Below are 19,915 nucleotides of genomic sequence, written 5' to 3'. Positions count from 1 at the left end.
GGCAGGCAGATAGGCAAGCGGTTAGGAGCCAGCGGTCCAGGATTGTGAGAGGGATGTCCAACTGCCAATTTAGGCCTGATTCCGGCAGTTGGACACCCCCTGAGGGGTCCTGGATTGTGAGAGGATGCAGGCCAGGATGAGAATTTCATGCACCAGGCCTCTAGTGTTTTAGTAAACATACTCTTCAAAAATAATTCAAGGATAATAGCAAACACTCAAGTACCATAGTCCTGAGTATTGTAGTCCTATGTTACACCTCATGGTGGCAGTAGGGGGGCACATATAACAAATATGGACTATTATACTCATCCCACAAGAATTTCCAGTCAAATAAGCCAGTCAGAGAAAGATAAGTATCACATGATCTCGCTTTTATGTGGAATCTAATGAACAAAATAAACTGATGAACAAAATAGATCTAGAGACATTGAAGCACACAACAGACTGATGTATTTTAGAGGGAAAGGAATGGTGGGAAAAGATTAACCGAAGAACTTATATGCATAACCTATGGACAGACAATGGTGCAGTGAAGGCCTCAGAAGGGGGTGGGAGCAGGTTGGAGAGGGTTTATGGGGGGAGGGGACAACTGTAATACTTTTAACAATAAAGATAAGTTTAAAAAACAAAAAGAATTTCCAGTCAAGTGATGGAAATAAAACATAAGACCATGGAAATTAAAATAAGAAAACAAGTGTTAAACAGTGATATGTCACAAGGGAATATAAGATGAGTTGCAAAGTAGCAACAACAACAAAAATAGGGAAAAATTGGAGGCTTGGTTGCCCCAGTGATGGAGGAAGCCAAGCTTTCCACCTGTCGCGGCCAGTTCTGAGTTCCACTCAAGGCAACAAAGTTTCAATTATAGAAGGTAAATAAATCCCAGAATAAAAAAAAAAATTAAAAAAGAGAGGCTGGGAGCTTCCATCGCCGGGGGGCTTGGCCAGCCTGAAAACGGCCCTCAGCCCCTCACCCAGACTGGCCAGGCACCCCAGTGGGGACCCCCCACCCTAAAGGGGGTGTGGTCAGCCTGAAAACAGCCATCATCCCCTCACCCAGGCTGGCCAGGCCCCCCAGTGGGGACCCCCACCCTGAAGGGGGTGTGACCAGCTACAAACAGCCATCAGCCCCTCACCCAGGCTGGCCAGGCACCCCAGCGGGACCTCCACTCTGATCTGGGACACCCTTCAGGGCAAACCAACCGGCCCCCACCCATGCATCAGGCCTCTAGCCTATATAATAAAAGGGTAATATGCAAATTGACCCTAACAGCAGAACAACTGAGAATGACTGGTCACTATGGCACACACCGACCAACAGGGGGCAGATGCTCAATGCAGGAGCTATCCCCTGGTGGTCAGTGAACTCCTAAAGGGGGAGCTCTGCTCAGCCACAAGCCAGGATGATGGCTGCCAGCACAGCGGTGGTGGCGGGAACCTCTCCTGCCTCCTCAGCAGCACTAAGGATGTCCGACTGCAGCTTAGGTCTGCTCCCCACTGGTAAGTGGACATCCCCCGAGGGCTGCCAGGCTGCCAGAGGGATGTCTGACTGCCAGCTTGGGACCGATCCCCCAGGGAGCGGGCCTAAGCCAGCAGGTGGGCATCCTCCGAGGGGTCCCAGACTGCAAGAGGGCATAGGCCGGGCTGAGGGCCCCCCCACCCCCGAGTGCACAAATTTTTGTGCACTGGGCCTCTAGTAATAATATAAGACTTTATATTTACAGCAAACAGGTATATTAAAGTGGCAAATGACTGATGAAAATACTGTCTCTAAACTTTTTTAAATTTTTTTTTCTAGAGGGCTGATATAGCTGTTGCTCCACTCACTATAACCCTGGTCCGTGAAGAAGTCATCGATTTCTCAAAGCCATTTATGAGCCTGGGCATCTCCATCATGATAAAGAAGCCTCAGAAATCAAAACCAGGAGTGTTCTCATTTCTGGATCCCTTGGCTTATGAAATCTGGATGTGCATTGTCTTCGCTTACATTGGTGTCAGTGTAGTTCTTTTCCTAGTCAGCAGATTCAGCCCTTATGAATGGCACTTGGAAGACAACAATGAAGAACCTCGTGACCCACAAAGCCCTCCTGATCCTCCAAATGAATTTGGGATATTCAACAGTCTTTGGTTTTCCTTGGGTGCCTTTATGCAGCAAGGATGTGATATTTCTCCAAGGTTAGTTTCCATGTCATACCCAATACCTCCTTGTATTTTATGGCCATGATCCATTCATGTACATCTCAAGTCCAGATTTCCTTCATTGAACATTCCATCCAATGACAAATTATCATCAAGCCCTTTTGTTTGCTTGTGTCCATGAAGTGAGTGTGTTATTGGTGTTGCTTTGAATGTCTTTCGTGCATTTCTATGGTATAGTATATTCATATACATTATAGCAAACATTTGAACTCTGGATAAAAGCAACATTGCCAACTCATTAATTTTATTCAGATAAAGCTAATACTAAATCTTTGTTATAGCAAACAGAAATAGTTTCCTCATTGAGTTAAAACATTTTCTCATTTATAGAGAGATTAGATCTAGCAAAAATTTGAAAGAAGATAGAACTCTTCTTTAAAACCCTCTTACCTTCCACTTTCAATGTCCTTAATTTTTACATTTTGTTCTCACCCTGCTTAGAACTATGCATTTTAGTGTCTTACCCAAGTTTTTCTTTATAACAAAAACTATTAAAAAAATTTTTTTAAAAAGAGGAAATCTGTGTGACCTTGAATTGGACAAAGAGTTTATAGAACACAAAAAACACAATGCATTTAAAAAATTGATAAACTAGACCTCATCAAAATTCAGAATTTTACATTTCAAAAGACATTATTAAGAAAATAAAAAGACAAGTCAAGACTGGGAGAAAATATTAGCAAACTGTACATCTCATAAAGGACATATCCTGAATATATGAAGATATCTTGCTATTCAATAAAAAGAGAAACAATTCAAATTTAAAGTGGACAAAACATTTGAGTAGACATTTTTCCCAAAGAAGATACACAAATAGTTAATAATCATATGCAAAGATGCTCAACATCATTAGTCATTAGGAAAATGCAAATTAAAATCACAATGAGGATCCTCTAGAATTGCCATAATCAAAAAGACAAGAGGTGGTGAAGATATAGACTGACTGTAGCTCTCATCCATTTATAGTATGAAATGCAAAGTGCTACAGCCAAATTACAAAATGGTTCAGCATTTTCTTGTAGTTTACATAGATTTAAACTATGACACATCAATTCCACTCTTATTTACCTAACAGAAACGAAAACATGTATCTACATAAAAACCTATACACAGGTGTTCATAGAAGGTTTATTCATAATAGCCAAAAAGTGGAAACAACCCAAATGCCCATCAAAAAATGAATGGATAATCAAAATGTGGTATATCCATACAATGGAATATTATTCAGCAATTTAAAAAAATAGACTACTGACACATACTACAATGTGGATCAACTTTGAAAACATTATGCTAAGTGAAAGAGGCCAGAGACAAAACACCATGTATTATATGAGTCCCATTTGTTGAATTCCATTTACATTGTAGTATTCCATTTGTCCACAACAGACAACTCTATAGAGGCATAAAGTACATTAGTAGTTTCCAGGGGAGTTGGAGGGAGCAGAGAGAAGCTAATTAGGACCAGGATTAGGGTGAGGCGAGACTGAATAGAAAAAGTTCAGGGGTCAGATTCAGTTTTTATTTAAAATGTTGGCTTTTGGTTTGTTATAGTTGTTTTGCATTAAGTTTGGGCTTTTTAAATATTGCATTAAAGTGCTATTTATCTTGATTAGTGAGATTTTTGCACCCCCTTAAATTTTGTGCATGGGACTAATGCCCCACTTGCCTCACCCTGATCCTAGCCTTGTCAGGATTAATTACAAATGGGTCTAAGGGAACTTTGGGGTATATATGTTCCAAAACAATTATGGTGATGGTTACACAACTCTAAATTTACTAAAATTACTATTTGTACATTTACAATGGTGAATTTTATGGTATGCAAATGTTATCTCAGTAAAACTACCGAAAATATTGTGAATATCCTGGACTCACCCACTTAGTTTAACTCACCTAAACAAAAATGGTAGTTAATTCATAATGATAAAATATCAGAAGCAAATAGAGCATCTTTATAATCAGAAGAAAATGCTTTGCTTTAAAATAAAATGTTGCAATTTTGGGAAAATTGAACATGTATTCAAATACTTGTCAGTATCAATTACACAAACATATAGGAATTTTCATTTAGACTATAAGGACTCAGAAAGTCACCTACCAGGTTTTAATTTTGTATTAAATTTATTGGGGTGACATTTGTTAATAAGATTATATAGTTTTCAAGTATAGATTTCTATACTACATGATCTGTATAGGTTTTTAAAGTATACTTCATTTTGAGATTATTCACTTTGATCACAAAACATTTCAAGTGAAGTTTTGCAGTATAACTCACCTGGTAACCATCTTCAACAGCTTTTCAGCATAACATGTGAGGTAAGCATCATTTGTAGTCATACCTTTTTGCCACCCTTAATCTGTTTGGTCAGATTCTCCAAATTATTTCACTCTCTGTTTCGTTTGTGCTTAGAATGTGTCATTCTGTGCTGTCACCTGGGAGTACATTTGTTTTGCTAGTTGGTTTTCCTATTTTTTTTAAACATTCACCTCAAGAAACCAAGGTTTCTGAATGATCCCGTAATTGAATGATCTTTAACATGGATGGTAATCTGTGTTGAGACAATGCTAAGGTCATTAAGGCTGGAGATTTTATCGGTTTCTGTAAGTGAATTTTCAAAACTAAATTTGTGATATCCCCACTGGAGTGCTGCATACTACTATGCATACTTAAACAGGTCTCTTAAAAAGTCATTTGTTTTTAGAAGTATTTATGTATATCACTTTGTTAAGTGATGGTTTAAAGACAATGGCCTGAAAATGACAAGCTCAACAATTTTTTTTACAGCAGAATTTAAGCTGTGGCTCTTGTGAGGCACTGAAATATGTCAAATTCATTTTTTTCAAGGTACAGATTTTGTTATACTGTACTGGATACTGTCATACAGAGCAATGGTTTTCAAATTTCTTAACCATAGCCCTCGGTACAAAATTTTTCATCATGACTCAGTACACATATGTGTATATAACAAAAGTGTGCCCAGACATTACCCTTACAGTGTACCATGCAGTTTAATGTTTTCTATTCTTTTTTAATGCTGATAGAAACTCAATTGGGCACACAGCCTATGGAATAACACTGGTCTAAAGTAAGAAGTATTATCCTTATTGTTTTTTTGAATAATAAATTATTATCTTTCTGAGCTCCATACTTTCTACCATATGGGTGATCCCTCCTTCAATACTGCCTTTTGTGTCCTTTGAAAGAAATTATATCTTTAAGTTTCTTGATAAAATGTTATACTTCTTAGCATGTTTATTATATACCAATAAGGAGGAAACATATTTCCCCTTGTCTTGAGAGCTCTATTGGTTATATATTTGTGCTCAATTGTATAACAGCAAACCCCACTGAAATGTGCTTCTTTATTAGCGCTTTTAGAAATTCCTTATAATAACATAGTTGCGCTCTAAGATTCATTGTTGCCTTAATTGCAAACACCAGTATTATACTTTATTTCTGTTTAATGGCCACACTTGGGATGCAAACTCTCCAGTGAGTCCAGAATATGCGCATGCATTTTACTTTTACTTTTCTCAAAACTGAAGTAATTCAAGGAACTATAAGATACAGTTTTAAAGTAAAATGATCAAATATCATGACATAAAAATATGTCAGAGATAAATGAACCCAACTGCCTCCATTTTCTGAAGGGACAGGGACAACAATCTTCACTGAGCTCTACCCCTTGCACTTTACCTGTGTTATCATGTGGATTTTAATCCTCAAAACACTGCCACAGGGTAGGCATTATACTTATTTTTAAATTGAAGGAGGTGATGCTCAGGTTAACTTGCCAGGCACACAGCTAACAAACGGCAAAGCCAGTATTCAAACCTAACTCCAACTCCAAAACCCTTCCATGTCATGTCATGCTGCATTTCTTATATCAGAGACAAAGTAGCCATACCCAGAGAGATAATGTAATGAACCCAATGTCATAGAGATTTTAAGAGCCAGCAGTATAATTGCTTCCACAATCATATACTACCTCCCATTACTGACCTCAAGGTGCATCTCTTGTTCCATTCTTTTCTTCATGTTCATGCACCAGAGCTGTTTCCCAGTCCCCCAAACTCTGATGAAACTCTGCCTTTGCCCTTGTTGTTAAAGAAATAAGGCAATGAGTATTTAAAATGCTGTTGAGCATGTATTCATTCAAAGTAAACGACTAGGAAATCAGCAATAAGACATCATGAGGAAAACTGAGCATCATTTTATTTCCATCAAACAAAGCTATTGACAGTAACCTAGAAGCTTAGTTTAGTCAGTATTAGGCTTGATATTTTCAACTAGCTCATAGGGTGAACAATTCAGCTGGAGTCTGAATCACCTTTAGAAAGGGTAATCAATGTAATAAGCTGAGGTTATATACACACATGAACTAATTTACTGGGGGGAGTCTGTATAGTTAATAATACACTTCATTATTAACTAAGAAACTCTAGTTTCTTATTATTACAGATAACAAGAGCATTGTATATTGCAATGTTTTTATGTCTGAGGATATTCCATTCAACCTCTTTCCCTGAGTGGGTGGAGGAGTAGAGAGATAGATAGTGGGTATAGCCAGATTGAGAGCATAATAGTTAAATATGTGGGTGCTGGAATTAGTCTCACTAGATTCACAATCTGCTTAGCAGTTGTGTAACCTGAGGCAGGTTACTAAACTTTGCTAAACCTCAGTTCCTCATGTAGGTTCTCAATAAATGTTAGCTATTATCATTTTTAAACTGGCTGCTCTTAATTATCCTACTTTCAAAAATACTAATAGTTAATATTGCATTTGATTTTTAGTTCCTAAAACTCTGTAGAAATACAGATGACATTTTAGTCAGTGCCAAATAGAAGAATTCTGATGATAAATAACTAACAGCACTCTATCGTGAACACATATAGTGCTTTCCTTAAGGATTACATCAATAGCAAATAGTTTGATTACATTATCCCATGATGACTTATTGATATTGGTAGGAGGTTGCAATTTTTTTAATCTGAAGTATATTTCATTTGTAAAACTTCAATAGAACTGCTAAGCTATCCAAAGTCCAAATCCTTCCAGACAAATGCTCCCCCTGCTGACTTTCTTCAGAGCTGCAGAAACATCTGAGGGCTGGCCAAGTTGGAAGATGTGAGGGTTGGGGGAATTACAGCAGAGAAAATGAGGAGAACACAATAACTGAACCTGATAGTGGTATACAGATTTTTCCAAAGGCAGTACTCTCCTGTTAAGTTTTCAAGATATCAAATATTTTGAAGAACAGAGAGGAGGATTTGTCCAGGTTAATTGATACATAGATCCTTCTCTAAAATGAAAAGCATGTACAGAATAATAAGACATGAAGGGTATAAAATAAATGGGGTCAAACACAACAGGATATTTTTACTCCATTGTAAACAATATCCTTTCCTTTGCTGATGTATAGCCAGTGTCTTCATCGAACTACAAATTCACTTCAAAGCAGTAGTGATGAGGTAATAAATTAATGATATTATAGCAGGATTTTTATTGCAATAATTTCATAAGTTTTCTGACTGAAAGCTATAGTTTTCAGTCTTTGGGAGATGGTTACTTATTCCCATTAGAAAAGACTATAAAAGCCAAAGATTGATTCTGCACATTTTTAAACAATCTGTCATAGACACAGCATTAATGGAATGTGGAAATGATGCAGACTTAGAAAGAAAAAAAGGGAGAGTAAGGAATGATAGTTTGTACAAAAGAGAAGTGGTTTGTAATTCAAGTTCATTATCTTGTAAAGCCAGTAAAGTGCAAATTTCAAAATTTACTTACAAAATGAAGGTTACAGCACATAGCTTACTTTTTTGGTTTTTTTATTTTATTCTATTTTTGCCATCACCACTTATCCCCTCTATGCCCTCTTCCACCTCAACCCACCCTCCTCCCCCCACAATCACCATTACATTTTTTAATTTCTTTATTGATTAAGGTATTATATATGTGTCCTTATCTCCCCATTCCCCTCCCACGCCCCCCCACTCATGCCCTCACCCCCTGTTGTCTGTGTCCACTGGTTAGGCTTATATGCATGCATACAAGTCCTTTGGTTGATCTCTCCCCCTAACCCCCGCCCTCCTATACCTTCCCTCTGAGGTTTGAGCATCTGATCGATGCTTCTCTGTCTCTGGATCTGTTTTTGTTCATCAGTTTATGTTATTCATTATATTCCATAAATGAGTGAGATCATGTGATATTTCTCTTTCTATGACTGGCTTATTTCACTTAGCATAATGCTCTCCAGTTCCATCCATTCTATTGCAAATGGTAAGAATTCCTTCTTTTTGGAGAGCAACTAAGATGGCGGCATAGGTAAACACCGGGAAATTGTCGCTTCACACAACAATTGAAAATTACCGCAAAGGACTGAGCAAACATCATCCAGAACAACAGGAAGGCTGGCTGAGTGTAAATTCCACAACTAGAAGGAAAGAAAAGCACGCTGAGAGCCAGAGGCGCTGCGGAGGTGAAGTGCAGAGGTACGGCGGCTCGCGCGCGCGCGAGGAAAGGGGGTGGCGCCTGAGGACGCGGCTGTCTTTTTGAATCACAAACTCCCGATGGCTCTGAACTCCGGTCCCGGGAAGTCTCTGGGGACCCAGGTCTCATACGGGGAGAAGCTGGTCTGTCCGGCAGCGAGCGAACTTGAGGGCGGCTTTCCCTCAGAGGTGCTTGCAGCCGTTACCGGAACACTGAGACGCGCGACTCCGGGCAGAGAATCGGCCATGGCCGCTTTCTCCGCCCTCTGACTCCCTGAGACCCCGCCCCACCCAGGCTGCGGCAGAGGCTTTTGCATGTGAATGTACCTAACTGCAGCCGAACCAGGCAGACCTGGAACTTCCAAGAGAAGGCCCAAGGCCCCGCAGCGGCTTGCATTGCTTCACAGCTGAGCCTCTTCGTGGCTCCTGCTGTGTGGCCTCAGGCAGAGGCTGAATTAGCACCTCCTTAGATCCAGGAGCCACTGTACCCAGTGGTCAGAGGGGGTCCATCCAGACTGCAACTCCTCAGATCCATAAGGGACGCACTCAGGGAGCAGACTCAGTGAGCACCAAAGCCCCACTGAAGCAAGTCTTGCCCCAGAAGGGTGTCTTCAGCACAGAAGTTCTCCCACTTTAGACACAGCTGATTCTCACAGCCAATTGGCCTGGAGGTCAATTCCTCCCAGTGATTCTACAACAACCAAGGCACCAAGAGTGCACCAAGAGTGTCCACCCCAGGTAACTGGGGAGGCTGAGCTACTGGGCCCTACAGGACACCTGGCGCACAGGGCCACTCTATCAACACAGGGAAGCTGCCAAAATGCGGAGACAAAGAAACAGGTCACAAATGGCAGAAATGGAGGAAAGCAAACGATTGGATATAGAGTTTAAGGCCACGGTTATAAGGTTTTTCAAGAATTTTATGGAAACCGCCGATAAATTTAATGAATCCCTCAATAAGTATAGGGAGACCATGGAGGACATGAAAAAGGACCAACTAGAAATTAAGCATACACTGACTGAAATAAAGAATAATTTACAGAGATCCAGCAGCAGAAAAGAGGATCCCAAGAATCAAGTCAAAGATTTGAAATACAAAGAAACAAAAAATACCCAACTGAAAAAGAAAAAAGAAAAGAGATTCCAAAAATATGAAGATAGTGTAAGGAACCTCTGGGACAACTTCAAGCGTACCAACATCAGAATTATAGGGGTACCAGAAGGAGAGAGAGGGCAAGATATTGAAAACCTTTTTGAAGAAATAATGACAGAAAACTTCCCCTACCTGGTGAAAGAAATGGACTTACAAGTCCAGGAAGCGCAGAGAACCCCAAACAAAAGGAATCCAAGGAGGACCACACCAAGACACATCATAATTAAAATGCCAAGAGCAAAAGATAAAGAGAGAATCTTAAAAGCAGCAAGAGAAAGACAGTCAGTTACCTACAAGGGAGTACCCATACGACTGTCAGCTGATTTCTCAACAGAAACCATGCAGGCCAGAAGAGACTGGCAAGAAATATTCAAAGTGATGAATATCAAGAACCTGCAACCAAGATTACTTTATCCAGCAAAGCTATCATTCAGAATAGAAGGTCAGATAAAGAGCTTCACGGATAAGAAAAAGCTAAAGGAGTTCATCACCACCAAACCAGCATTATATGAAATGCTGAAAGGTATTCTTTAAGAAGAGGAAGAAGAAAAAGGAACTCTTACCATTTGCCACAGCATGGATGGAACTTGAGAGCGGATAAATACCACAGGATCTCACTCATTTGTGGAATATAATGAACAACATAAGCTGATGAACAAGGACTGATCCAGAGACGGAGAGGCATTGATTGGACTGTCGGGCCTTGGAGGGAAGGTAGGGGAGGGTGGGGGTAAGGGGGAAAGATCAACCAAAGGACTTATATGCAAGCATATAGGCCTAACCAATGGACATGGACAACGGGGGGGTGAGGGCATGAGCGGGGGTGGGGGGGTGGGGGGTAGAGGGTAACGTGGGGACAAGGACACATATGTAATATCTTAATCAATAAAAAATATATTAAAAAAAAAAGAATTCCTTCTTTTTTACTGCAGCGTAGTATTCCATTGAATCACCATTACTTTTATTATCATTTCATAGCTTATAAAATACACTTCACTATTAACTAAGAAACTCTAGTTTCTTATTATTAGAGATAACAAGAGCATTGTATGTTATTTTGTTTTATTTTTATGTCTGTTTTTCTCTCATTGCTAATTTACTTTCATTAACTTCACACCTCCTCTTACATTTCTTCAAAAGGTATGATTTGCTCTTTAAAATGCATTTTTATAAATACTAAATGTTCAGTTTTGTACAGTCATTTCATTATGCTAACCTCAAAATCTGTCTTGTGCAACAAAGACTGGGGTAGTAATGCTTATATCAGAAGAAAAAGACTTTAAAACAAAGGCCACAGTAAGAGACAATGAAGTACACTATATAATGATAAACGGAGCAATCCAACAAGAGGATATAAGCCTTGTAAACATTTATGCACCCAACATAGGAGTACCTAAATATTTAATGCAAATCTTGATGGACATAAAGGGAGAAATCAAAAGCTATACAGTCATAGAAGGGGATTTTAACACCTCATGGACATTAATGGATAGATCTTTCAGACAAAAAAAAATATACAGCCTTAAATTACACACTAGATCAGAGATTTCACTGATATCTTCAGAGCATTTCAGCCCAAAGCAGCAGAATATACATCTTTTTCAAGTGCACATGGAACATTTTCTAGGATAGACCACGTTAAAACACAAGATAAGTCTCAATAAATTTAAGAAGGTTGAAGTCATATCAAGCATCTTCTCTGACCACAATGGTATGAAACTAGAAATTAATCACAAGAAAAAAAAAACTAAAAAACACACAAAGACATGGAAGCTAAATAAAATGCTACTAAACAATGAATGGGTTAACAATGAGATCAAGGAAGAAATCAAAAGCTATCTTGAAACAAATGAAAATGAGAACACAGCAACCCAAAATTGAAAGCTCTGAAACCCAACAGTGAAAGCAGTCCTAAAGGGGAAATTCGTGGCATTACAGGCCTATCTCAAAAAATAAGAAAAATCTCAAATAAACAATCTAACTTTACACTTAAAGGAACTAGAAAAAGAACAAGTAAAGCCCAAAGTAAGTAGAAGAAATAAAATATTAAATATTAGAGCAGAAATAAACAAAATAGGGTCTAAAAATACAATACAAAAAATCAATGAAACCAAGAGATGGTTCTTTGAAAAGATAAACAAGATTGATGAACCTTTAGCCAGACTCATCAAGAAACAAAGAGAGAGGACCCAAATGAATAGAATCAGAAATGAAAGATGAGAAGTAAAAACTCAGAAATACAAAGGATTTAAGAAAACATTATGAACAGTTATATGCCAACAAATTGGACAATCTGGGCAAAATAGATAAAATCCAAGAAACATACAATCTTCTAAAACTGAATCAGGAAGAATCAGATAATCTGAATAGATAGATTACAACTAATGAAATTAAAGCTGTAAAAAAAAAAAAAAAAAGTCCTAGACCAGATGACTTCACAGGTGAGTTTTATCAAATATTTAAAATATTTAAAGAACAATTAACATCTATCCTTCTCAAACTATCCCAAAAAGTTTAAGAGGAGGGAAGACTCCCAAGCTCATTTTACAAGGCCAGCATTATCCTAATTCCAAAACTAGATAAAGACATGACAAAGAAAGAAAATTATAGGCCAATGTCCCTGAAGAACATAGATGCTAAAATCTTCAACAATTACCAAATCTGGATCCAGCAATATATAAAGAAAGTTATACACCATGATGAAGTGGGATTTATTTGGGGGATGCAAGGTGGGCACAATGTCTACAAATCAATAAATGTGATACACCACATAAACAAAATGAAAGATAAAAATCATATCAATAGATGCAGAAAAAGCATAATCTAGCATCCATTTATGATTTTTTAAAAATCTCAGCAAAGTAGAAATGGAACATACCTCAATGTAATAAAGGCCATATATGGCCAACCCACAGCCAACATCATACTCAAGGGGCAAAAACTAAAAGTGTTTCCCTTAAGATTGGGGACAAGACGGGGATGCCCACTTTCACCACTCTTATTCAACATGGTACTGGAAGTCCTAGCACAGCAGTCAGACTAAAAGAACAAATTAAAGGCATCCAAATTGTAAAGGAAGAAGTAAAACTGTAGTTATTTGCAGATGATATGAGAGAGCCCTAATAATTCCACACACAAAAAAAAAAAACTATTAGAACTGATAGATGAATTCTGTAAAGTAGCAGGGCACAAAATAAATACCCAGAAATCAGTTGCATTTTTTTACACCAATAATGAACTATCAGAAAGGGAAACTAAGAAAACAATCCCATTTACACTTGTTTCAAAAAAACAAACAAACAAACAAAAACAAAACAACTTAGGAATAAATTTAACCAAGAATGTAAAAGACCTATTCTTGGAAAATTACAAAACACTGAAGAAAGAAACTGAAGAAGATACAAATAAATGGGAGCATACTCCATGGTCATGGATAGGAAAAACTAACATCATTAAAATGTCCATAGTACCCAAAGCAATCTATAGATTCAATGCAATTCCTCCTAAAATACCAGTTGTGTTTGTCACAGAGCTAGAACAAATATTCCAAAAATTTATATGGAATCACCCTGAATAGCCACAACATCTTGATAAAGAAGAAGAAAGTTAGAGGAATCATGCTACCTGACATCAAACTTTACTACAAGACCATAGTAATCAAAAGAGCATGGTACTGCTATAAAAACATACATACAGATCAATGGAACAGAATAGAGAGTTTGGAAATAAACCCACACTTTTATGGCCAATATTTGACAAAGGAAACAAAAACATACAATTGGGGTAAAGGTAGTCTATTCAATAAATGGTGTTAGAAAAATTGGACAGACATGCAAAAGAATGAAACTGGACCACATTCTTACACCATACATAAGGATAAACTCTAAATGGATTAAAGACTTAAATGTTAGGCTCAAAATTATAAAAATTTTAGAAGAAAACATAAGCAGTAAGATCTCAGACATTTCTTGTAGCAATATTTTTTTCTGAGATATCTCCTTGGGCAAGGGAAACAAAAGAAAAAATAAACAAATGGGACAACATCAAACTAAAATGTTGTTACACAGAATGGCTATCAACAAATCAACAAACGACAAGTGCTGGCAAGGATATAGAGAACCCTCAAGTACTGTTGGTGGGAAAGCAGATTGGTGCAGCCACTGTGGAAAGCAGTTTGGAGTTACCTCAAAAAATTAAAAATGGAACTGCCTTATGACCCAGGGGTTCCATTTATGGGAATATATTTGAAGAACCTTGAAACATTAATTTGAAAGAATATATGCATCCCTATGTTTATTGCAGCATTATTTACAATAGCCAAGATTTGGAAGCAGCCCAAGTGTCCATCAGTAGTTGAGTGGATAAAAAAGCTATGGTACATTTACACAATGGAATACTACTCAGTGGTAAAAATGAAGGAAATTTTACCTTTTGTGATATCATGGATGGACCAGGAGAGTATTATGCTAAGTGAACTAACCCAATCAGAGAAAGACAAGTACCATATGATTTCACTTATATGTGGAATCTAAGGAAGAAAATTAACTAACAAACAATATAGAAACAGGGTCATAGATATAGAGAACAAACTGACAGTTGTCAGAGGAGATGGGGGTTTGGGGGACTGGTTTAAAAAAGTAAAGGGATTGAGCAAAGAATAAAACTCATAAACACAGACAACAGTATGGTGATTACAAGAGAGAAAGTGGGGTGGTGAGAGGTAGAAGAGGGTAAAAGGGGGATATATGATGATGATGGAAGGAGAGTTGACTTGGGGTGGTAAGCACACAATACAATATACAATAGAATTGCACACCTGAAACCTATACAATTTTATTAACCAATATCACCCCAATAAATTCAATAAAAATTTTTAAAGGTATTTGAAATGAATGTTAAAACATTTTGAAGCTGCATTATGGAGGGGAAGATATTGGAAAATTACATGTCTTTTTACTCAACTGTAAAGTCATGTCTTAGTTTAATAGATCTTTTAAAATATGTGATGGGGCTGACCCATCAGTCACTTTTTACATAGCTTCTATGTGAAATGTGGATTTAAATTGCCATAGTTTCACTAATGAGATAAGGGATACATATAAATTCTTATAGAGTTACTTCCCCATGAGTTCCACTGCACCTTTTCTCAGTGAAAGGATTTAGTCATCCATACCAAACAAGGGAAGAAAGTAATAGAAATTTCACCAATACTCTTGTCAAAGCTACTATTATCTTGAGAGGGAAATATTGAATCAAGCTTGAGCATTTAACACTGATCGATTCTAAGAAAGCTCCTTTTTCCATCCATGTTTATGCTTGTGTATACTATTATACCATTTCTATGTGGATATTTACCAAAATTCTTCATACTTACAGGTATAGCATAACCCTGTAATTGCCCAAGTCAATATCCATGTGGACAAGAGGCCACAAAAATGATTATTTTGCATCTGCGTTTATTTTCAGTCATGCCAATAGCCAATATCAGCTAAGTCACACTGATCAAGTAAATTATTGTCTGAGTCAGCTATTAAGGGGGCCAAAATAGCCAGATTATGATGTGCAGGCCTAATTTTAGATCATACAGACACAGCCATAGTCAATTAGCCTCAATAGAATGGCACAAGTGTAATTTCCATAAATTACCATGTTCTCCACATTTCAAGTAAACATGCATAAAAAACTATTAGTATTTACAGCAGCAGAACATACCCCTTTCCATACCAAACCATGAGTCTGGAAATACTTCCAAATCAGTTTTCCCCTTGGTCTCAGTAAGACCCCATCATTCCAAATTAGAATGACATTTACAGTGTCATTCCAAATAAACAACAAATAATAAGAAATAATCCAAACATGTTTGGTTTTCCTGCAATTATATTTCTCAGTGTTTGTAGAAAACTTGCATCTTCTATAATTTGCACACCATTCTGAATTTTCTCATACAAAATATGAGTATTTTGTACTACAAAAATTTGGGGCTTTCTTTCCTATTGTGTAAGTATAGATTATTTCCTATTTCTCCTCTCTGTGACTCAATTTCTTTATATATAAAATACCACTATGATCTTACCTGTAAAGCAGTACCTAACTGTAAGGATAGAGGATTAAAAGATTTGACACATGTAATGCAATTAAAACAGAGCCTGTCACATAGGAAGTGTTCAATAAGTGTTAATTATTATTGTTATCATTTTATTACCTTATTACTACAGATGCTGCTTTGGAGCATTAATCTTTTATATGTTAAATTATTTCCAGAGTCAGATCAGTCAAGAATAAATTAAATGTATATAGCAAAAATGAAGAAAGACTGTGAAAGGTCCAAATTCATAATTAAAATATTTTGTAAACTTTTAGGATTTGGAAGTGTGTCATATTCTTTCTCACTCACCCAGATGTTTTCACATCTTTTGATTAAAAGTAAAATATTCCCAGTTGAAATCTTAAGAGAGTACAACTATTAGTTAGAAAAATGTGTCGCAAAGCAAATTTTCACATCTGAAAAATTAAATGTGATTATGTTCAGAAATAAAAAAAAAAACATAAGGGCTATTTAAGGCACCCAAGAACAAGTAGGAATTACAGACTTTTAAAAATCAAGTAGTTTTGTTACAGTTAATAAATAAAGAACACTATCAAAACACCAAAATTATTTGATCAGAGTGTAAAATCTAAAAGAACTGAATTTTCCAGAGGCTAATAAAAGGTTATCTGAGGACACGGAAATTCAAATTTCCTTCAAAGTGGTAAAATGCAAGTACAAACAAAGAACTTGATTTGCCAGCCTTCAGCCCAGAACTGCCCTCTTCCCACAGAGCCTGGAGATGTGCCAGGCTCCTACGCCTATTCTTGACTTTATGACAGAGGGTGTTCTTTTCCTGTGAGCTTTTCTGGGCATGAGAGAACATATCCTAACCAAGATGAAGCTTTGCCACAGAGCAGAACTATCCTAAGGATAATGTGGCAATGTTTTGTAAAACCTAGCAGCCAGATTTTCATTTCTGCAGACAAAGCCAGCCTTCAGCACATTGTGAAGGAGATGGCGTTTCCTCAGTACAAGCCGTTACCCATCACTGAGCATTCAGTGCCCTCACACTGCACCCTAACTTCCCACAGACCCTCGCCCTGAGTAGCATTCATGATGTAGGTCTATGACTTGAAATCCTGGCTGCACCAAAGCTTTATAACAATACCACTGCTTAGGCACAACCCCCAGGGATTCTGATTTAATTGGTCTGGGGTGGAGTCTAGGCATGGTTTTTTGTTCTTTTGCTTTATTTTATCTCCAGCTCCCCAGATGATATTCTTGTTCAGGCAGAGTTAAGATTCACTGATGTAGAAGAACAATATTTCTCATTTGAGTCTGCAGACCACTACAATCACCAGTGATGCTTAAGGGATGGGGTGGAAAAGGTGAAGAGGATTAGAAATTACAAACTGCCAGTTACAAAATTAGTCACGGGAAAGTAAAGTACAACATAGATAAGATAATTAATAATAGTATAATAGTTATGTATGATGTCAGATGGGTACTAGACTTACCATAGTGATCACTTCACAAGGTATATGAATGTCTAATCTCTATCCTGTACACCTGAAACTAATACAACATTGCATGTCAACTCTAACTGAAAAATAATTTTTAAAGTGAAGATTCTTGAGTACTCAGATATTCTGAATCTTCATTTTAACAAAACACCCCCGGTTACATTTAAGAACAAATTTTTCCCTTATTAAAACTTACCCATCTTCCGTCCCATTTTCTACTAATTAGATAGACTAATCCAAAACAATGTGAGAATGGGTGCTGTTGAAGTCAAGTGCTACTTTTTTTATTTTTCAATTACATTTGACATTCAATATTATATTAGTTTCAGGTATGCAGCATAGTGGTTAGACATTTATATAACTTACAAAGTGATTCCCCAATAAGTCTAGTGTTCCCTTGATACTATCCATATAAAATTATTACAGTGCCGGGGTCCAACCCCAGCAGGTCCAGGGGTCCCCAAAGGCGTAGACGGAGTCGGCGAAGAAGGAATGACATGGAGACAGCGTTCAGTTGATCAGCAGGCTAGCCAGGATCTCCAGCCAAGTTCTGGTCTGGATCTCCAGAGAGGTTCTGCTTAGGATCTCCTGCCAGGGTCTGTGTCCATGTTCTCTTGCTAGGCTCTCCAGGTCCTCCAGCCAGGTTCTGTAGCCAAGTTCCCTCACTAGGTTCTCCAGCCAGGTTCAGTCCAGGTTCTCCAGGCAGGTTCAGTCACCAGGTTCTAGTCAGGTTCTCTTGCCAATTTCTGTAGTCAGGTTCAGTCCAGGATCTTTTGCCATGTTCTCTCCAGCGAAGTTCTTCTGTCTGTAGGTTCTGTGTAGGTTCTGTCTTCTTAGTTCTGTGTTCTAAGCTCTGTATTCTGAGTTCTGAGTCCTAAGTTCTGTGTTCTAAGTTCTGTGTCCTAAGTTCTGACTCTCTTGGTTCCGTATTCTAAGTTCTGTCTCTTGCTGTCTAGTTACAACTGTATTTATACCAGTTGATTCAATCCTATCAATCTCTATTACAAAGGTTAGGGCGTTTCTTATCTCCATTCCCGGGAGTAAAGATTATGTAGCTTAAGCATGATTGTTCGTAGTTAAAGTGATTAATTACCCACCTGGCACTAGTTAAGAGGTTTTATTCCCTCCCTAACTTCAGGGGAAAATCCCTACCTGGGGAAACAACCTTTCTCAGAGACCTTGGTTAAAACACATAGTGCCAAGAAGGTGAGCAAACATATTAAGAACAGTATGCCATATATGCCAGGTCCCTTGAAACAGCAAGCATGGACCGGCTCCCGGCAAATTCCCCCTTTTTTATTTTTTAAAGGCATGCATTAAAAAGAAAAACCTCAAATGCTCTCTTGTATCCATTTTAAGAGTAGGATTGGCGCTTTCCGCTATTACCTGAGTCCTGATCTATCACCCCAGGGAGAGCTTGCCAATCCTGCACTTTTCCGGGGTGGAAAGGCTGCAGTGGGGTTAAGGATAAGGCTCCTTGGGCCTACCTTCTCCCATGCCTTTACATTTACCTTTCCTTCCTCAGAAAAGCATGGACATACTTCTTGTATAAAACGTTCTGTCTGGGAGTAACCTTAATTCCTCTGCTAGCAAGCATATGTGTTAAAAGATCAATACAGAGTCTTTTTTCTTTAGACTCAATATGGCACATCTTCTTAATCTAAAGATCAATACAGAGTCTTCTTTCTTTGGACTCAGTATGGCACATCTTCTCAATCTAAGAATCAATACAGAGTCTTCTTTCTTTGGACTCAGTATGGCACATCTTCTCAATCTAAGTTCTGTACTATCCACCTTCTTACCCTACTTATCCTCTGTAGGGGGGTCTGCAGTACCCTGGTGGAGTCCTATCCGTCCCGAGTGTGGGGGTTCTCAATGGGGGGGGGGGGGCTTACCTAGGGTAATCCTGTTCCAGGGCTTCCCAAAGGTGTGGACGGAGTCGGCGAAGACTATCCACCCTCTCCTACGGTGGAGTCCTATCCATCCCGAGAGTGGGGCGCTTACCTAGGGATCCCTGTTCAGGCGCCATATGCCGGGGTCCAACCCCAGCAGGTCCAGGGGTCCCCAAAGGCGTAGACGGAGTCGGCGAAGAAGGAATGACATGGAGACAGCGTTCAGTTGATCAGCAGGCTAGCCAGGATCTCCAGCCAAGTTCTGGTCTGGATCTCCAGAGAGGTTCTGCTTAGGATCTCCTGCCAGGGTCTGTGTCCATGTTCTCTTGCTAGGCTCTCCAGGTCCTCCAGCCAGGTTCTGTAGCCAAGTTCCCTCACTAGGTTCTCCAGCCAGGTTCAGTCCAGGTTCTCCAGGCAGGTTCAGTCACCAGGTTCTAGTCAGGTTCTCTTGCCAATTTCTGTAGTCAGGTTCAGTCCAGGATCTTTTGCCATGTTCTCTCCAGCGAAGTTCTTCTGTCTGTAGGTTCTGTGTAGGTTCTGTCTTCTTAGTTCTGTGTTCTAAGCTCTGTATTCTGAGTTCTGAGTCCTAAGTTCTGTGTTCTAAGTTCTGTGTCCTAAGTTCTGACTC

At 38.5% G+C, this 19,915-nt stretch overlaps 1 protein-coding gene across 3 annotated transcripts in view; it reads left to right on the top strand.

Moving 5' to 3' along the window:
• Positions 1-19,915, top strand: part of GRIA3 (glutamate ionotropic receptor AMPA type subunit 3) — a 346,459-nt gene that overhangs the window by 268,594 nt on the left and 57,950 nt on the right. For all 3 annotated transcript variants that reach the window (XR_004966979.1, XM_036305461.1, XM_036305460.1), the window contains exon 11: positions 1,798-2,174. Coding sequence is in view for 2 of the 3 variants with exons in the window: in XM_036305461.1 (XP_036161354.1) it covers positions 1,798-2,174 (377 nt within the window). In the remaining variant the exon portion in view is untranslated. The remainder of the gene's footprint in view (positions 1-1,797; positions 2,175-19,915) is intronic.

Source organism: Myotis myotis, unplaced genomic scaffold (assembly GCF_014108235.1).
Source record: "Myotis myotis isolate mMyoMyo1 unplaced genomic scaffold, mMyoMyo1.p scaffold_m19_p_4, whole genome shotgun sequence".
NCBI classification, from domain to species: Eukaryota; Metazoa; Chordata; class Mammalia; order Chiroptera; family Vespertilionidae; genus Myotis; species Myotis myotis.
Note: the sequence above shows the minus strand (reverse complement) of the source record. Positions and strands in the feature narration are given on the sequence as shown.